At 36.0% G+C, this 21,682-nt stretch overlaps 1 protein-coding gene across 2 annotated transcripts in view; it reads left to right on the top strand.

Moving 5' to 3' along the window:
* The first annotated feature begins 384 nt into the window (after positions 1-384).
* LOC113107644 (semaphorin-3F-like) overlaps positions 385-21,682 on the top strand; it is a 32,266-nt gene continuing 10,968 nt past the window's right edge. The window contains exons 1-2 of one of the 2 annotated variants that reach the window (XM_026270292.1): positions 385-942; positions 14,878-15,009. In XM_026270292.1, coding sequence (XP_026126077.1) covers positions 14,916-15,009 — 94 coding nt within the window. In that variant the 5' untranslated portion in view covers positions 385-942; positions 14,878-14,915. The remainder of the gene's footprint in view (positions 943-14,877; positions 15,010-21,682) is intronic. The other variant, XM_026270291.1, reaches the window with a different exon arrangement.

Below are 21,682 nucleotides of genomic sequence, written 5' to 3'. Positions count from 1 at the left end.
TTGAATCACACCAGCACAGCTCAAAATATAATCACAGTCGGAGGTAAAAACCCCAGTAATGCAGCTTTGTCAGGCTATTTTCAGCACAGTCCAAAGCAGTGCACTAATAGAAACAACACAGAATTAATATCGACATAATTACAGAACAATATTACTGGCTAAATGTTAAAATGGTAATCTTTTCCGAGTTATATTTATATAACATATCTGCCCTTAGAAGATAACACTATTATCACCAGTGTCAGAGCCGCTGACAGAAACCCGCGCTGTTTCACATCAGAGAGAATTAAATATGAGGCCTCACCCAGACTAGGAGGTTTATTATAACCCATGCAACCTGACAACAAGAGTAATAACTCTGAGTTAATAGGACTTGGTATTGGGAACTTCATGTACTATCTTCTAATTAATGGTCCCCTCTGTGTAAGATTAACTAAGAGGCCTGGTTTATTAGCTGGATGACAATCCCTCATTCAGTGCCTCAATCAGGCAGCGGGGGCTCTGTGCTGAGGGCTGGCAGGGAGCTGGTTAACACTGACACGGCTGGCTGGTTTTAATAGGGAGGTAGTGGAGAGAGGGCGAGGTACAGCACACAGCACAGCCGACACCTGCAAACACTTGACTGGACTCGGACTCTGGAATACTAACGGGCTTGCTTCTCATGATATTGTGAAAGATGACAGTGCGACTGGAATTGGGAAAGTTTTTCTGAGCTCCGCGTTTATTCTCAAAGGGTAAGCAGTTGATGAACGCAAGATAGTAGTTTAACTGCGCCGACTGAAACTTTGGCAACTGATAAAGAACGAAGAAACAACCTACTGTACAAGCCTACAAACAAATGGACATTGACGCTTTGAGGTGTGTTTTGTGACTGTTTTGTTCGCGTCGGACAGCTGTGCCACGGAATGTAACATCTTCCATCTTAAGTTACCTGGACAAGAAGTAAGTGTCTCTTTAGAGAAAGTAACAAGTTTGATATATTAAGCAGTGTGTTTGTTTCACACGGTTTGCTAATTTGCTTTACAATTTCCATGTTATATACAATGTGTCTCAAACAGTGAGGTGCCTGAATAATGTATGGAAAGCATTTTTAGGCTTCATCATGCGTACATGACCCCCCCCAAAAATGCAGCTAAAACGGAAAATGTATATAATGTTCATATTAAAAGCAGTGAATCGTTCTAGAGAACCTATAGAAACCCATTTAAAAGGGTCAGATTACTGAGGAATTTACCAAATGAGTGGGACATATAAGTTTTGAAGTGCCTCAAGTATCTTTTTTTTTTACACACTCACACACACACACACACACACACACACACACACACACACACACACACACACACATATATATATAAGACCAAGTCTTGGTGGGTTTCTCACAGCCATTGTCTAAGGCTCAGTGGTCTTCTTAGATACCATGAGGTTCCCACACCAGCCTTCATTGTCCTCTTTACACCCACATGACAAAGTTGCTCAGGAATGATCAGTTTTCTGTTAAAAAAAAACAACAACTGAGCAGGCAATTTCAGAGAACCACAAGGTGACATTTCGAAATGCACATTATATGTTCGCTGGACTAATTTATTATTCATTCACAGCTCTACCTGAAAAAGTAATGCATTATGGATCTTAAGTTAAAAGCATAACAGATCAAAAATAATGTCAGATATGGCCCCTAAAATTGGTAGGTTTCTAATCTTAAATTTTTCAAATATGAAGAATAAAAGAGTGCATGAATTAAGTATATAATTTCCAGTAGTGCCTATTTTAATCTGAGCGTTTTATTGCAGTTGTGACACAGTTCAAGACCGGCCAGTAATCATACAAGAGACTAAAACTGTTGAATGTGTGGTTTATTTGGTCCTTTAATCAGTCCATTGATTGATTTGTAAAGTAAACTTTGTCTGAAACACTGCCCTGGCTCTATAACATTTGGTGGTTTCTGGTATCAAATAGCGATGCTTGGTGTGTGGGACACTCAAAATGTTGCACAAAACATGAAAAAGCTCTTAGTGGTTATGATTTTAAAGCTGTTTTGAAATTCACGTCCTTTGCTTGTATCAGTTGAAATATAAAAAATTTATTTCATTTACATCCTTGCTCAGTGAACTTGAGGACAAAACAGAGGAGATGAATAAGGAATTGATTAGTAATTCAGTTTAAGTGGCATCTTGGGTGTAAATCCAGGTTAGAATCCTTTAATGCACAACATGAAGGTATTTATGCAATTCTTTGTCTGTTATCTTGATCCTTACTAAGTGTTGTTACTCTGGGATATTTGTGTGCTGAAATTTATTTTTTTATTTTTTATATTGTATGTTGCTCTAAAAGCTTCTATCCTTGATATAAAGATGAACTGTTTTAGTGGTGTACAATTTTCACCAACCTATTGAAGTGTTTCAAAACCAACCTGCTGCTTGAAAGACTTGACAGTGGAATTCAGGGATCCATGTGGATCGTATCTCATCAATTATTGAACCGTTATTGAGGCAGACGAGGAAAGAAGGTCTGAAATCGATTGAGAGGCATCTCGCCCTGAGGGGTTCACTGGATCTTTCTTTATTTTGGTATTGTTGACAGGCCTTAGTGAAATATTAATCTTGCCAATCATAGAATACACTAAATAGCCTACTGACTAGAAGATGTGCCGTCCATACTAAAATCTCTTGCTTGATCCATTTTATTTATTTATTTTAAAAACTGATTTTTTTTATATTGTTGACAATTACACAAGTCAGTTAACTGCTTTGTTATTGATGGAATTGTCATTTTTGAAGTTCTGCATAAGTACATTAGTTAACTGTAGAAATACAGTGGTTTAACTGTAACTTCTTATTGCATTAGAAAACAATATTTCAAACCACAGATGCTATTTTCTTTTTCGTGATTTACATTTTCATGGATGTATGAAGTTCTCCTGAAGTTCTCTCAGGTGTCCTAGCAGTTTAACCACATATGCAGTTCATCACATTGTCTTCATTTCAGAACTACAGAGTGTCCAAATTTGAGGCTGCTAGTCTTCAAATGTTTTGCTTCCAAGTTTATCCTTTCTTAATATTTTTTTTGTTTCCCTTGTCATGAGGATAAAGAAGATGATGATAAAAGACTGAAGTAAATCTTCATAATTGGTCGCTTTGTTTTATTCGGAGCATTATTTGAAGACATTATGAGGTCAGGTTTGGGAAGAGAGTATGTGAGAACTCAGAGCTGATGTCTTTGTGATTAACACACTTTGAACATTATGAAGGGAATCTTTTTATATAAACAGCCCTTGAAAGACACAAAAATATTCACACTGATACTCTTCCAGCCATATTTCAAAGAATCCAGAGATGGATAATTAATACCTGTAAAAACCTTTTGACATAATGTTTCGAGCATAATAGGGAGCATTTGTCACGAGAACAAAAAGACTTTTCATCAGCTATAATTTGCAAAAAAATATTGGATGGCAATTATCAATGTTTGGACGTCTGTCTTTCTTACAATATTTTTTTTTTAATAGACCAGAAGTTCACACATCCACACTAGTTTAAATCCCCCCCCCCCACACACAGTCTTTCTAGAGAGAATTTTAATGGATATTTTAATTTCTTTGTTTAACTTTATGAATATTAAAGCTTTTATCCCTCTCCCCGTTTTGTTAATTCAGAGAAACCGTTTTAGCTCAGGTTATTGTTTTTTTTTTTGCGCATTTCGACATTCATGTAGCTTTTTTTGTTCAATGCGTAAATGACACACACAAATTCCCATTTGTCACAAGTGCTTCTCTCTCTCACACACATGCGCGCGCACACACACACAAACATCGAGAGAGATGCACTCATGTATACAATTCTCACTCTCTACACATACAACAAGCCTCTCGAGATGGTTGTCATGACAGCATCAGTGATGCTGGGGGGGTCAGAGTGGGGTCAGACCAGACTCTAGGGGTTGGTGGAAGGGGGAATCTGAGGCATAAGTGATAATTTAGTGATGTCATTGTGGATATGGGGAGGCGTCCACCTTACGAACGGTGGGTTTTTGCACATATCACATATTCTTTAATGCATCCATTCAGGCTTCAAGGCAGAAGCACCTGACATGACTTCAGTATGCTGACCACCCCCACAAACAGCCCCCCCATCACCCCATCCCAGTCCTGGTGCCATATTTACAGAGAAAGGCACAATGCAGGGGCGTCAATAACAGTAAGGAAGAGTGCCTAATCCCTGCAGCTGTCAGCCCTGGGAGTATTAAGCCTCCATTCTGAAGATTCTTGGGTCTTTGCCAGTCAAAGACCAACAGTAGTTGCAGCGAGAGTCTGTTGATGACCAAACAATCTATTCTCTGGCTGGGGAGGACAGTGGATACAAAGATAAATGAAGCCATCACATCAGAAGGGCAAGAAAAGAAAAAAAAAAGATGCAGGGTGTTCATCAGTCCAGTGATGCTACACTAATGTCACACTGTAGTGTCTGGTTGTTCTCAGACTATCTGGAAAATGTGACGGTATGACAAAACAATAAAATTAAATGTTTAGTCAAGTGTTGTGTGAGGGATGCCAAAGAATGGCAAACGGAAACTTGTTAACCTAGTGATTTTAACCCTTTCTTTTCTTTGACTACTTGCCATTTGTAAGATGTTCTTCACTGTTGATCAGTTGGTCGTATTTTAGGTCTGAATGGGGTTGTGGAACTGTTACCAAGTATATCGTTACGATATGTTTTTTTTTTTACTTTATCGGTTGATATCAGATATTTAATTGTGCATGTTTATCTTCATATTTTTTTCATTTAGATATGTATGTAATGGAATTACGTAATTTAATTACAAAATAAACGTAATGATTACAAAAATGGGTTATATCTGTATAATTTTACACATAGATCTGATTGTTATTTATTCATAAATTGAATTGATATGCTCTAAAATATGAGACACCAATGTTTCAGGAGTTTAGGACACAGAATAGGACACATGCTTATTCGATAACAGTTTTATTACCTATTGGGGTTGTATATGTGACCCTGGAGTAAGTAGCCTAGTATGCAGAGTTTCGGTTCATTTTTGTGCTGCAAGATTTTTCCTTTTTATGCTTGTATTTTAAAAGCAAAAAGATTTGTTTTTATTGTGAATGTACACAGATAAAGGCAAACCGTTTACAATTCTGATTATCTTTATGACTAAAAGGAGTAGTTGCTTCCACTGTTAGAAGGAAAAATTTCAAGTGATTGCACTGGCGCCACATGCGTGCACAAAGTTGAGCTTTGCTACCTTGACAATATAGTTGGTTCATTATCATAATAAAATACATGGAAATAATCATAATCCAAAAAAAAATGGTCATAGTCAAATATATGGAAAAAATACACACACTGCTCTGTTTAAATATGTAGGCTGGTAAAACCTGTGCTATCAAGTGTTATTACCATACTGCCGTGATGTTATGCAAAACATTTTGTTTTACGTGAATATTGGAATGCGAGTGAAGTAGTCTATATAATAATTTGGCATTCAAATATAGCGAATACGGAAACATTTGATTTTGTCATGAATGAGAGACCCAACGCTGGTTTCAGTTCGTAAATATAGTTAAATATAGTAACTTGTAATCTGTAATCTACTTTTCCAAAGTAACCTTCCCAGTACATCATCATCTAACATTCAATTGAAATACTAATTAATTTAATAATATGACTTAAATGTAATCTTAAACAAAAATGTAAAAATAAATATAAATTGTATACTGTACAGTGTAAAGTTGTAGCATTTAAATTATACAAATTTTATTTATAAACAAATATAATTTTATTCAATAGAATATTTTATTGGCTTTGTCTGTTTGTGTGCATGTATTTATAAGCCCATAAAATATGCTGAAAAAGGCAAATATGATATAATATTGATACTATACTTATACATACTTATAAAATTAAAATTAATAAATAAAATTAATAAAAATTGCCTAAATAAAACATTTCAAATACTTTTCTTGTACTGAACACAGTTTGTATTGTGCAGTTGTTGTTGTTGTTGTTGTTTTTTTTTGTTTTTTTTTTGCTTATGTGCAATATTTACATTTATCATTTTTGTTTACTTTTGTGTGATGTTTTGGATTATCATTTGATCTCCAGTGTAAAATCTCGGCCCTTAAGCAAAGTCAAATCTAAACAAACCAAAATGCCATTTGAAACCAAGAACTAATGGATTAAATCTCCTTTATTCTTTTGATGTAGTGCATAACAACATTGCATCCTATCATGAGGTCCCCTGATGCTGGAAAACAGCTGTCAGCTATGAATAGCAGAGGCCATGCTGATGGGGTAATTGTAGAGGAATTCAGTGTTTATCATGTAAATAAAAGAAGAAAGGCCATCGAAACAGGTGTTGGTATGCACCGGGAGGGCCATGTGCTGTTCACCCTGCTCTGCGTAAAGTCTCTCTAATGCTCCTGCTCTCAATTGCTAACATTACTACACACAAGAGGGGAGGGGAGCATTGTGGTAGGGATTAGAAAAAGAGATGGGCATGAGTTCATGTGTGCGTATTTATGTGTGCACGTGTGGCTTGAGAATGATGGAGTGCATTAATATTGCATGATGCAAAAGTGCCTTTTTTGTTATTTTTAAATTAGTGCCTCATTATTTCCCCATTCACGATAACCTATCATATGTACCGGGCTGCTCTTTCCTTTTTTATGAGGAAATGGTTGTTGCGTGTTGCTTGGTGACTGCACAACACCACTGATGTGTGAAGGTGAAAATGTCCCTGTGGTTTGTGGGTAGCGGTCACTTAAAAGACCCGCTGATAAGATGTTTGGAGCTTAGCGGCCTTTGAAGACAGGAGCTGAATCCTGTCCTTAAGGGTGGTGAAGCTTAGCCAATGACTCCAACGCTGTCTGCTCCGCCCAGCTTAAATGCACAGTCCTGGACCTTCGTGTAGGGGGCAGCCAACATTAGAGCTGGAGAAGGGCCACAATTCCCTCAACAGTGGCACGCACTTAGCTCCCTGACACTAGAGAGCATATGTGCGTTTGTGAAAACCTTCCCTCACTTGATAAGTGCACGACATTAACTTTAGACTTGGCCCTGAAAAAGCCATTCTGTTATGCCGCTTGCCAGTATACTCTGGGACTGGCTGTCAGCCATTTTTGCAAAAACAGGCATCAAAGGCTACAATGGGCAGGTTGGTGTGTGTGTGTGTGTGTGTGTGTGTGTGTGTGTGTGTGTGTGTGTATATGTATTTTTTTTTTCACGGTTTGTCTGAAGATCTGCTTTTGAAAAGTGTGATTGGTAATATAAAAACACAAGATATTTTAAATATAACCTGTGTTTGTCAGTTTTTGCTTCAATTTCAAAAACTTCTTGCACAAATTTATATATATATTTACATATGTATTCTTATAATTACAAACAAACAGCAAGAAAAGTATCGAATTAAGCATGACATTAAGTAGAAAAACAAATTGTATTCTCTTGTAAAGCGTGTTCCAATAACCTACACTATATAAATGTTTTTTTAATTTTTATTGTAAATAAATATTGTTTTACAAGGAAATACTGTTTCGGTTTTTCTACTTAAAATGTAATGCTTAACTCAATGTGTTACTTGCCATGTTATGTACACTCAGAAATTAATAGTAAATTTACTATTAATTTCTGAGTGTACATAACTTCTCTACTAGATTTTTTTTTCAGTGTGTTGGCCTGATTTGTTAGTTTGAGTGTGTTTTAGACTCTTGACTGACTGGAAGTCAAGCTAGCTGACCAGCTAAACTAGTGAAAACTAGCAGGAAAGGTGTAAAGTAAAACTTAACAGCAAAGTCTGAGTTTCTGGTAACTTATTATTGTATTTGCTCTGTGGTGGGTGTTGAAACATGACCCTCTTGACCCCTTTGTACACTTGTTAGTCCCTAGGTGCTGTTTTCCGAGTCAGTGGCAGCTGTATTGCTGAGCTAATGCGTCACGCTAATGAGTGCTAACATTGACAGCAGACCGCATTAGCCCCACCCAGCCTGCACTCTGAGAGGTGATAGGGTTGACTGCTTCACCTTTTCTTCTCCACCTCAGTGGTTTAATTGCTTGGGCTAAAGCTCTTGTTACTTTTCTCTCTTTCTTTCCCATTTTTCTGTTGTTTACTCAGATTTGCTAACTGAAAAGTGGTCACAAAATCTTCAGGGGCCTTGGGGCAATAAAAGGTTTGGGGGTGCAGAATATACTTTTGATTCTCACTTTCTTCACAGGAGAGTAAAAATGTAGCCTGAGGATTTGGAGGGGATTTGAAAGATTTTGAGTTTCTTTTTCAACTTGTCATGTAGCCATATATCTTGGGTGGTGTCATGCAGAGTGGTTTATCTACATGCATGCTTTACTTTAGATCTATTATGTTGCTTTACCTGAGGACAGTCACTGATTCTTTATTTATTTTTAGCCTAAAAATGAACTTGACTTGGGGAAATGAGCAAACTGATACTGATTGTCTCATGAAACTGCTAATTAATCCAACAAAGAATCACTGGAAAAATTACTTCAAAACTCCAAACACACATACAGTATACAACACTATTCTCTGTAGTTTACAGTTGAAATTTACACCAGTGAAATTTAAACAACTTTTATTGCTTAACTGTAAAAGGCAGTGGGAAATTATTGTTAATTTAAAAATGTATTTTGATGTGCTTCTTTGCACAGCAATTTTGATTTGTAAACTATGTTTGCATTCAGGGTCGTAGCCATTATTTCAGAATTGAGTGGGACAGAATATCAAGCGTAATGCCATTTTATTCTGACATTTATATAATTGATGCGTTTTATTTTTACGGTGTAAAAAAAATGTCAGTAATATGTAATATCGGGCATTTTTAAAGGCCAGTTTATCTCCTCTCACTTGTGAAGTTTCTTTTGTTTGCTGTGCATCATCATGTTTTCTGTTTAGCCCTTACAAAAAAATCTGAATTAAACCTCAACAATCACCATCTTCATTTTAATTTGTAATTTGTTACTTAATAGTTATGGCTCATCTGTTTCTTAGAAAACTGAACATGCTTTTAGGATCACTAAATGGAAATTTTACTTTGAAACATGAAGTAACGTAATATAATTTAGCGGATATGTCGCCACAGGCATGTTTTTACAAATGAGTCTGCGTTGAGATAATCACATAAAGAGGTCACTTTATGGTTGTATTGGGTTTTCATATGGACTGGTTTTTATACATTCTTTTCTTCTTTAGTCATTGGCTAATTTGTTTAATGACTAAAGTGAACAAAACCTCAGAGAATATATGCACAAACTCACAAAATGATTGTTCTTTGCAGATGCAACTCATTGTCAGACAGTAACCGCTCCAGGCTAAATGCAGGGCATCAACAAGTCTCTGATCGTGCTCCTCTGATTTCTCCCCATTTCCAATATGCCTCTGGAGATCAGGTGGCCCAAATAAACACATGCAATCTGTCACTGCCCACAACTGATAGACACCCTCATGCAGTTTTACATCTATTTTGTTGCATCATTTACCAGAAATTAACCATCTAATATCATGTAGAAAACAAGTTTTATGGATGAACAAAATGACTAATGGAAAATTAACCACATCCTTGAAAAAAAACAGAGCAAATCAAGTGAAATCAAACAAAAGTGCACAGCATCTCAGCCCTTGATTTTTGAGAAGCTCATGTTTCTGGTGTTCTTGGCATGCAGGGTTTAGCCTGATCATCCATCTTTATTGATGCTGTTTTTGTGTGTTTTTGGTTAAAGGTTGCTGGCCCCTCTGGTTTAAAAGCACAGTGTGAGTCTCAGTTGAAGCTCTCGGTTAATTGTGACTGTTCTTGTAGTGAGTTATAGGTTTTTTGGCCTCTTCATCACATGAGAAGCCAACAGTAATCCAACCCGCAGAAGCAGGGATGGTTTTCCTGGTTATGTGCACAAGTCATCCATTGGAACCCTTAAATCATTTTCGGGTATCAAATAGAGTAAACAAACATAAATAAAAAAAAATCAAAGGAAGATTACCAGGTTTTCAAAGCCTTTTAAAATGCTCCAATCGTATGTTTGGTGTACATAAGCGCTAAAACGATTACATCAAAGGACAATGATGTCAAAGAGGAGACTGGACAGACATGTAAGGACGAGTCTTCTGTCACTGCGGACTGATGAGGACCAACAGGTCTTTGAATTGAGAAATGGCCTGTCTTTTTTGGAGGAATGTATGGCACAGGGTTATCAGCACTAGACGATCCCTCAGAGCTCAGAAATAGCTCCGAAAAAGTTTCTCAGATCCGTTTTACTGGATAGATGAGCTGTTGGAAATGCACCCTTTAAATTCTTAGCCGTATAGTTTGATTTAAAAACAACCGATTCACAGAGATTTAACGTTCTTTTAAATAATGGGGGACACGCAGGGTGTTGGTCATGTGATCAATCATGTCTGGCTTTATTCCTTGGGGCTCCCTTGTTAAAAGTCTTTCTTTGTTGGAGGCCCATTGAAGAGCTCTGTGTATTTTTCTTAAATGAATTTAATGACTTGCAAACTATCTTTTAAAAGTTTTAAATCTAGATTCAAAATGACCTCTAAATATCGTCACATCCTCGAAAATATGAAGTTCTGTAAATCGCAGTTTGTTATTTGTCAATTAGAGCTGCTCTAAAGGGTTCTGTGAGTGAAAATGCAGACATTGGTTCAGCAGGAGGGAGCCACTGCAGTTGAATCATTGAGGGGAAAGTCTCCCAGAATCCTTTGTGTCAGGTCGCCCCATGACCTACTGTTTCCACATACCCAGGCTCCGTAATGGTAAATGTGCTGCGCTATTGGTTTTCTGTATTCATTCCTGCTGCATGGAAACTAATTTCCACTTGAAGAGGAGCTCAGCTGGAGAGAGAAAAATAGAGTGTTCAAGACCGGGACAGAAACTGGGACAGAGCGCAGAGAGAGAATCTTTCCCCGATTATATTTGTATTCATTTTATACTTTTTCATTAAAGGAATATTTCACCAGAAATGTCATTATTTAAACTTAAGATTTGAGTATTTGCATTTAAAATTTCCATCCATTTGGATAACACATTTTTAGCAAACAAACTAATAAACTTAATATGCAGCATATTTGTCAGTCATACATAAATGAAACATGAATGAGATTTTGTAACAGTATTAATGCACTTGCTTAATATGTTTTAAATACACAGTAATGGCTTTATATATTTATCATTAATAAATCCATTTTTTTTCATACATTTAACCAACTGAATCTTACATATTCAACAGGAAGCTATCAAGCCATGTTCATACTTTTTAACAGATTAAATGTTTTTGTTTTCACAAGTCATGATTCATTTCTGGGCTGTACTCATTATTACTCGCAATTTACTGTTGATTCATATCTGTATGTTTTGGCTCACAAAAACTGTTTTGAAAAATCTATTCACACTTTCCCCCATACCACACACATGACACACTATAGAAAAACCACTGACAAATAAAAATGTAATACATTCTAAATCTTCTGAAACCATGCTTCGTGTTCATTCATTCAAATGTAATTTAAGTTGAATTGAACTTGTTTATGGTGCGCTTTTATTTCTAGTGTTTTTGTTTCATTTTCCATTTGAAAGAAGTTAATTCAGTAATTTTATGAATAATAATGCAAAATACCTTTTAATCAACATTCAATCCATATTTATTTATTTTATTTATTTATTTATTTATTTATTTATTTATTTATTTATTTATTAAGGGACCATGCACAATCTTTAACATAAAATTTCCAAAATTTTCATGTATGTATGTGTATATATATATATATATATATATATATATATATATATATATATATATATATATATATATATATGCATGTTTTCAGACCTCGTGCCTTGTTTTTTATTTATCTGCCATTCATCCTCTCTGCTGTCTGTCTTTTATCCTCTGCTGCTCATTTTATTGCCTTAAACTTGTCCTTGACCTCTGTTTATTCACTCCGTTTTCTCTCGATTTTATAAGAACCTCATCATTCTGTTGCTCCGTGTGCAGGTGTGGCTCTCTTACACACACACACACACACACACAGTGATAATGACACCCCTGTAGCCACTTGAGGCATATAATTAGAGAGCAGACATGCGCTGACTTTTAACGATAGGTATTCTCCAGGCTTTGGGACTCACCCATGACTGCGCCCTCACATTTACAGTGCATCTCAAAATAAAAGATGCACTCCCTTAGGTTCAAAAATAAAAGGATGATGCAGATTGTTTGGAACTGTACTGCCAGCGGTGTATTATTACAGTTAATCAGTGCTGGTTTACTAAAAGAAGTGGCAGTTATAATTTAACTACAATTTCCAGTAGCATGACCAGTTGTTTTCAAAATGTAGCTGTTCATGTAACTAAACATTTTGTTCTAAAGCGAGCTGCACAAGCATTTTTAAAATGTATTTTGTCAAACACTTTTTTTATGTATATATATATATTTTTTTTGTTGTTGTTGTTGGTCTTTATTGGTGTAATTTCAATTGTTCAAATTATATTTGGTCATTCAAATTGAGATTCATATATATCTGATTCTTTTTATTAGTACATGTAGTTTGACAAGATTCAGTTTCAAAGTAGCTTTTTCAACACAGGAGTTAGGCCTAATGATTCTGTTATATTTCAGTATTCGTTAATGGTCTTCTTTTGTGATGTTTAGGTTATATTTACATGTAAACAAGACAAGTGAGCCAAAAGGAAGCAAATCAGACATAATGTGGGAGCGCTCTGCCTCTCCTGTCTGTTTGGATCTGTAAGATAAATTTGACACGATGACAATAATGTGTTTGTGCCAGGTTTTAATCTTCTGAAATCTTCACAGACTGGTCATTCCCTCTGGTGCCTTTCAAGAGTAGCAGACAGTGGAGAATTCAGCAGCGCTATTGTTTTCTGAGTCTCATATATTAGTTGTGCTAAATGCAGTCTGGAATATCTTTTAAAAAATTGGGCATATTGGTCTGCTTTGACTCCCAAAGCATTTCTGGTCTCCAGTTCAAATGAATGATACTGTAGCAAATTTATCATAGATAAAGAGCGCTGTCTTTTGGCTATTGTTCCTCTGTCATTTTTCATCGCTTGGGAGAGTGTCATTTATCCTGGATGAGGGCCAAAGTACAGCACTTCATAGCGTGTTACAAAACGTCCTCAGCGAAGAGACTGTTAGTGTTAGAACCATAGTAAACCTGTTAAATACCAGCAAAGGGTACTGTTGTGGTGACTAATTATTTTACACGATTTTAACTCACTTCTTTTTTTTGCCCCAAGACATAAACAATATGAGAGGAAAGTCTCCAGTCTTAAGTGTAACATGATATTTCAGAAATAATTCTACAAGTGAACGAATAGTGAGTGCTTATGAAATAGTAAGCTTTTTTTTTTGTAAACATTAAACATTTTTGCTTTTAAATTCTCCAAAAATTGGTCCCATTGTCTTCCATTGTGTTTCACAGTTAAAGGGATAGTTCACCCAGAAATACAAATTCTGTCATTAGTTACTCACCCTCATGTAATCCAAACCTGTAAGACCTTCGTTCGCAAAAGTTAGTTTCTTTTGCACATAAAAATAATTGTAGCTTCATAAAATTACAGTTGACATGTCCTTACCATCTTTCTTGGCCTTGAACTTGGTAGTTCCATTGCTGTCAATGCAGGTCAGAAAGCTCTTGGATTTCATCAAAAATATCTTAATTTGTGTTCCAAAGATGACCGGAGGTTTAACAGGTTTGGAACGGCATGAGGGCGAGTAATTAATGACAGAATGTTCATTTTTGGGTGAACTATACCTTTATCTTTTTTTTTATTCATGGTAATCTACATTGCTGTTGATTTGACTTGTATTGAACATGAAATATTCATTTAAAAACAAATCTACTGTGCCTCGCTGTCATCTCCACTTTAAATTGAGTTAAAATAACTGACGTATTGTGTATAATTCAGCATTATTCTGAGCTCAACATCTTTGAGCAGTCTCATTATAAAACATGCAACCAAGTGTTTGCGTTCCTGTTACGGTTATCCCTTATTAAGCATGTAAATCTGTGTACACAGCTTGCGTAGATACGTGCCTGCCATGTTTAGCACCTCAGAACAGGGTGATTTGCTGCAGATAGGAGGCTCACAGTAGGTTTGCCGGCAAGGACTAAGAGTTTAAGATTTAAAGCAAGACTGTGTGACATGGATTTGCCGTAGCTGGAAGGATTTGGCAGACGTACTTAAGAAACCATTGCTGTCTGACTGCATAGTTTTCTAATCTCTTTTGGGCGCACATCCCCACTGCAGAAAGACTTGCTGCCCTCTCCCACACAGTCTAACACTGGTTTTAAGGAAAAGGCCAGTTGGCTTCAGATATTTGTCTTTTTTTTTTGTCTCTAAATAAAAAGCTAAAAGCAAAACTAGTCTGTGTACCTATGGATAAATCGAGCTGTTGTGTTTAAATAGCTCAATGTTGTGATTTAACTAGCCTGCCCTTGGGAAGGTGTTTATAGTCCTCACGGTGGATGGCTGCAAATGCCTTGAGACAGAGAAACTTATAGCCCTTTGTTACTGTGTGGAAACATTTAAGTAGTCAAATATTAAAAAGAAAAAGCCACCTTTAGTACTTTGTTTTCTTTTCTCTTCAGCGCCTCTTCTCAGATTTTCAGTGATCTGTAAACAGACATAAATTCGAGGCCGGGCTTTTTAGGGTTGGTGCTTCTATGCTAACAAGACATGAGCATTGTTGTAATCTTGTTTTATGAGCCTCATTATGGAAACAAATTGGAACTGCTCATAAAATGTATACAGCTGCTGTCAGTTACCAGTGACTGAACTTGCTAGTGTTGTAATGCATGAACTGAATGTGTCTGTCCCTCTCACACTTGCAGATCTCGGTGGGTAAACTCCTGCTGTCATTATCACGATCATGATGCAAACCCTGCTCCTCATCCTGAACTTTTGTGTCTGGGGTTGTCATTGCAACGCCCGCACAACACCCCGAGTGCACCTGTCATATAAAGGTGAGAAATGTGCAATTTTTCTGGATTTATTAATGATAAATATATAAAGCCATTACTGTGTATTTAAAACATATTAAGCAAGTGCATTAATACTGTTACATGCGCACACACACATTTTTATTTGAGTTACCGATACATTATTGGTCTGATATGTAACGAAACCGTATTTACTATAAATTTTTCCATTGTTGGTAATAAAGTGAGTCACTGAGGTGATCATTATTATTAGACCTCATCTCATTATCACATTAAAATCCATAATAACACCTGAAAATAACTGGGTCTGACAAAGTACAACCATTCAGGCAGAAATGTGAAAATGCAACCGCTTTAGAGTTTTTTTTTTTTTCTTGTATACTCTATATGAAGGAATTTGAAGTGTCATTTCTAGACTTGCAAATGTCAAGGTAATGAAATCATGGAAATAAGAAGTCATGGAAATTTCTATAATGAATATATATATATATATATATATATATATATATATATATATATATATATATATATATATTTGTCAAGTACTAAAATATTTAATCAAGTAGAAATTGCTGAGGAGTTGGTATTTGTGATTTTTATAAAAATCCAGTAATCACAAACTACTCTATAATTCAGTTCTCGAAATCTCTTTAATTACAGAAATTATTTTTTTTTTATTATTTTTAGTTAATGCTACCATTCCTAGTTTCTGTAATTAAAAAACTTTGAAAACAGGCTGCTTTGTTATTATAGCAAAATGGCCTAAAATATGGTTAAAAAGTTGGAAAACTACTGACTAGATTTATTATTTTTTAAATGTTATAATAAAATGGGATGGGAGTTTCTAAAAAGAAAATTCTCATTTTCATGTTTTTCCAAATCTGTATGACTTTCATTTTTCTGTGGAACAGTAAATAAGCAGTTTTGAAGAACTGTTTTGTTGATATAATGAAAGTGAAACAGCATAAAGACAACATTGGACCCCACTGACTTTCATTGTCTGGACACACAAAAATATATTTTGTGAAGAAAGTCATGCAGGTTTGAAATATTTCATTTGAAGGGCTCATTTAAGTTTTTTAGAAAGTCTGTGGAACGTAATTATCATGTTTTTTGGAACTTCTAAACACTTTCTGTCATCAGTGGCATTTTAACACCTCTCTTTTCTTACTGTTCCTCATGTCAACTCTCTCTCTCTTTCTCACTTTCTCGCTTCCTCTCTTCCTGTGTATGTTTTGAATCTGGCACCAGTATGCCTCATCTCCCAATTAATGCCCCAGAGAGGGGACTACCCATCATCCCCTCTGCAGGGGGATGTGTCACGGCGGGGCACAAAGAGAAGCAGGCAGAGCGAGGCCAATGTTTGAAGTTTAAAAGTCAAATCTCTCCAACACAAAAGCATTAGCATTTTTTTCCCATTCAGCTCGCAAGCGGCGGTCAAATACCAGGCTTGAAAAGATACAGTGGGTTTGTTGAAGAGATATTATTTTATATAATGAAAAACACTAGGCACAGCTGCATGCAGACACATTTATAATACGATTTTGCCCATGCGTCTGACAGAAGCACAGCAGCAGAACAGGTCAGAGTCTGACATGAATTTGCTCTCAGTTCTCAGAAACTGTCATACACAAAACCCAGCAGGTGCCTCTGCAGTGGAGCCCCATTACTTTGTATAATCCATCAGAAAGTATTCACGCACACACACACATTTACAGTCTCCTCCTCAATGTATATTTAGTACACAACCTGGTTGTGCCAATTCAGCAAGCTGAGACATGGTTCTTCATGACTCCCTACTATCAGGATGCTGGGCTTTCCTAACACTGTGTCCTGATCAGACGCAACGCAGCAATATTCCAACCACACATTTCCAGGCCTCATAATTGAAAATGCTTAGCAATTATTTTGTGTTCACAAAATGTTCAAAAGTGTAAAATAAAGAACACATACATTCATGACCTGCTACTGCTCCACTCAAACATTCTTTTTATGGATATCATTGTAAAAATTTAGTAATTGTTTGTGAATTTACATAATCAGTCACTGCTTCCCTGGCCTCCTCTGAGAAAATAATAAATGAGTAAATAAATAAATGAATAAAGTTAATTATAAATGTTAATTATAGGCTAGATTATAAGTTTAGAATTGATTGTGCATATAAGACGTCATCTTTTCCCCCTACTTTTTTAATTCCGTGTTTTACTTAAATATCCAGCTATGAGGTTTATGTTCGTCTTTGAAATGTAGAATGTGTGAGTGTCTGAGTGTGTAAGTGTGAATGTCTGTGAGCCCAAATGTCTGTGAGGGTGATTATGACCCTGGGTTGACTGGGGTTATTGTGTGCGTAGGTGACAGTGGGATAGATCCCTGTTCTCAGAAACCGGATTGGCTTGTGGCGTTTGAGGTTTATTATTAGCTTGTGTGGTTGCTGTGTTTACTTCGGCCAAAGCACAGGGAAGCCCCCCCAAAGCATGACAGGGCTCACTGCCAGCAACCTGCTCCAGAATGCCACAGAGACAACAGGAATGTTTGGAGCTTCAGCCTGAAACCATCTCCACCCCTCAGCAGAGCCACTGGCTTAGGCAGGATCAGGTATGAAGTTTGAGTTATGGTCAGGGTTGGGCTTAAAGATTTTGAGAGGCCCATTCAGTGGATCTAAAATGGAAATAATTCAGTTTTACACTCTTGAAATCATTGTTTGTTCATTCATAGACTATGGCACGCCCATTCCTTCTCAAGACCAAGATGAGTGACTTGAGTGCATTAGGAAGGTACCACTCAAGTTCTGTTAGTTCTCCCTGGAACTAGGCTACTTTCCCAGAGTGCCACTTTAAAACGTACAGCAGTGTCTGCTTATAAGTGTTGGAAACTTTTGGAAAGGGTATGTCGATGAACGAAGAGCTAGATGATTTTTCTTCTCTAGCCTGTCTTATGGCTTGACCCCTGATGTCTATGGGAATGAGATCCATCTTCAAAATCACACAGAAATCTTTGCACAGCCCTGAATCTTCAATCATTCATAAAGTTCTCCACCATGAGTGTTCGTTTATTCAGTATTTATGATCATTGATTATGCATATGTAGGACTCTGGTACATGTAACACCAAATTAATCCATTCTAAAGATTTATTTAGCAAATTTGGCACCTAAACTGAGAGCAAAAATGTCACTTGTTGATAAACCAACAAATTAGCTCCTATATTGAATCGTGCAGCTCTTTTAGTCCAGCTTTGTGGTGTTGATAGCAATAGATATGAAGACATTATATTGTTTACATCAAAAATGGAGGATCTACAGAATGGGCGTCTTGTGCAATAATGTGGGTATTTTTTGAAGACGTCTGTCTGATACAACTGTGTTGTTCAAACTTATCTTTGTTGTTGGATCAAAGCCCTGCAAATGAACACAAATGGGTTTCTCTCTCATATATGACTATCCAAGTTTTTTGTGCAAAGTGTTTTTTGGCAGATGCATTTATAATGAGGTCATGTAGAGTTTTGCATTTCATCTACAATCAACATTTCCTTCCCTGGAGAAACTCGGAGGAATTCCTCACCAATGAGACCCTTTAGCTTATGTCCTTTCCTCAGAAAATGCTCCCCCATTTTTTTCTTTTCTTCTATGCTGGCCTTGAGCTTGTCTCCCATGTCCAAGTAATGATCTTGCCCTTTAAAAAAAAAGGGGGGACGTGGCAAAGAGAAACTGATTTTATAATATTATTAAAAGCCGGATCTGTGAGGATTCTCATGATACTCTTTACCCTTTTTTCCAGTAGTCTGGCATTCAGCCTGCAGAGTTTTTGGCTTGTAGCCACAAATTAAATAGAAAATAATGTTTGAAAACTTGGAGGTGGTCCACTTGTATAGAAATGAGTTGGATAAATTGTAAGCACAGTGTGGCAGTTTGGTTGAGTACAGTGATAACATTTGATAAAATCAAACTGTGAAAGTGGCATACCTGTAGTGGGCAAACGTATAGTTATTTGCAGTCTAGGGAGTAGTTTGTAAAAATAGCATGTCAGTCCTCAGCCAGGCCTACGTGCTTATGATACATGGACGCATGTGAACAATAATGTGATCTGATCCCTCTCCCTTGTTATATGTCAGATTAAAATAGAGCTATGCAGTGAAATATGTTTGGTGCAGCATAACAGATTTCAATAAAGGTCAGCGGTTCAGCTTGATCCAGAAACTACAGTCAGTTAAAGGGATAGTTCAACCAGAAATGAAACTTCTTGTCATCATTTACTCAGTTGTTCCAAACCTATATGAGTGTTTCTTCTGTTGAACCAATGTTATTCAGAATATCTTCTTTTGTGTTTAACGGAAGTAAGAAATTCATACTGGTTTGGAACAACATGAGGGTGGGTGATGACAAAATGTTCAGTTTTTGGTGTACTATTCCTGTAAATAATTCTGAATCCATTACTGCGCACTAGAGCATAGAACTTAAAGGAATAGTTCAGTACAAGTTAAATAGACAGTTCACTCAAAGAATGTCAATTCTGTCGTCATTTCCTCACACTCATCTCGTTCTAAACCTGAAGGCCTCTTACCTTTTTTTTTTCACAAAAGAAAATATTTTAGATGGCATGATGGCAACTGATTGACTTTCACTGTATGGACAAAAAAAGCACAGAGATATTTTTCAAAATAGTCATCCAGGTATGGAATGACAGGAGGTTGAGTACATGATGAAAGAATTAGCATTTTTGAGTTCACTTTCTAGTTAAATCGTATTGAAACTGGAACATTCTTTTAACCAGTTTTCTATGAGTGGTCCACAAGTCAATTTTGAGCTTCCTAAATAACCAGAAATGCAATAAAAAAACATATTTCCTTATGGAAACATTGTGCATTTAGGCAATGACCTAAAGATTTAGATTTTCTAAAAAAGTCTTTGGCAGAAGGTTATAAAGTCAGTGAGTTAGAGCACCAGCAGCTTTTGGAGAAGCTGTCAAGGCTGACTCGCAGCAGGAGTCTAGACGAGGCTCAAACTAGAGGAGTCTACAAGAAATATACAGACATGTGTAGTTCGCAGTACTTTTTATACAGTCTGAACTGCTGGGACAGCTCCTAATATGCCAGTCTCTTCTAGACTTTTTTTATTTTTTTTTAATGAGATGTCCTTTTTCACAGAGGCAGCAACTCAATTACTCTATTAGATGTGTCTCAGTCAAATCATGATGTGTCATTGTCTTTAGAGTTTTGTTATAATTTAGAGGTTTCAGATCATTAAAATATATATAATTTAAGTGAAGTTTTCAGATGAGTGACTTTTTAAGGGATAACATCCAGTTTTCCACTGCACATTAATTGAGGGGTCTGGCGCCTTATACCTCCCCACTTTTTCTCTCATTTTTTTCTTACAGGCAACAGAGGGGTTAATAAATGGGAAGTTATTCCCAACTCCAAATGTTGAGCATGTTTCACGGTAATTAGCTTGTCTTTGTGTATTAAGTAAGAGATTGGTACAAACACAGAGTCTCTCTGCAAAACTGTCTTGAGATCTCTGGACTCAAGTGTTCTTCTTCTCTATTCCTCCGGAACCCTGAGTTATAATGACTACTAAATTAAATCCAACCTCTCAAACATGTATTGAGATAATCAGATTTGTGGACTGTGTGTCATTCAGTTTTTCCAGACACTATAAGCTCACAGTACTGCCATCTGCGTAGTTTGTTGTACCTTTTGGTAGATTTTTTTTTTTCACCCCTATTGAATCAAGCTTCTGCATAAATTTTTCTCTGACTCTGCCGTTTCTCTTCAGCAGCAATGTTTTAATGGTTCTTACATATGTCCATGTGCAAAAGACTATAAATTCATATAATTAATTGGAAAAATATAAAAAATGCCATACTTTTAAATTTAAAAATGTTATAAAAATAGGCTGTAACAGTTTTATTTCTCCCTTTCTTGCTGTAAACCTCTTGCTTTAAACTATTGTGAGTGGAAAATCTGACTGCTTTTGTCCTCCTTCAGTGATGCCATTGTGATTTTTATGAAATTTAATTTTGACTCGTGGCAAACACTGGCATAAGTCACAACTGGTCCAGCCAGCTGGAAAACAATACTAGAAGCAGAGCTCATCAAAAACACGAAAAGATATGCGTCACCTAATAAATGATACACATCTAATGAATCATGGGGAGATTTTGATATTTATTTATTTATTTATTTATTACTGTTGTTTTTATAATGTAATATCTAATTTAATATCAAATGCAAATTCATAATTAAATGTAAGTTAAATTAATATTTTATTATAAAACGGACAATAAAAATGTGAGACTCAATAATACTAATAATAATAGTAGTAATAATAATAATATTAATGTTTTTAATACTTATTTATTAGAAAATATAAATACAGTATAAAATATACAAAATATAATAAACCATTTAATATTGATTTATCCTAAAACGATAAATATCAAATACTTAATTATTATATTAAAATATCAAAAACATCAATACATTTGTTTTATATTTATTTATTTTTGTTATTTATTATTGTTGTATATTAACGTTTGTCATAACATTTAATCAATTCTAAGCTTTTTTCTAAGCAAACTCAAACATTGACTTTGTGTCAGTTCCTTGAAAGCACTTGTTCGCGCTAACGACCTCTCAAATGACATCACTTCCCATCACTTCTTTCAGATTCAGAGTGCTTCAGATTGTTTGTACAGTGG

Source organism: Carassius auratus, chromosome 8 (genome assembly GCF_003368295.1).
Source record: "Carassius auratus strain Wakin chromosome 8, ASM336829v1, whole genome shotgun sequence".
NCBI lineage: Eukaryota > Metazoa > Chordata > Actinopteri > Cypriniformes > Cyprinidae > Carassius > Carassius auratus.
Note: the sequence above shows the minus strand (reverse complement) of the source record. Positions and strands in the feature narration are given on the sequence as shown.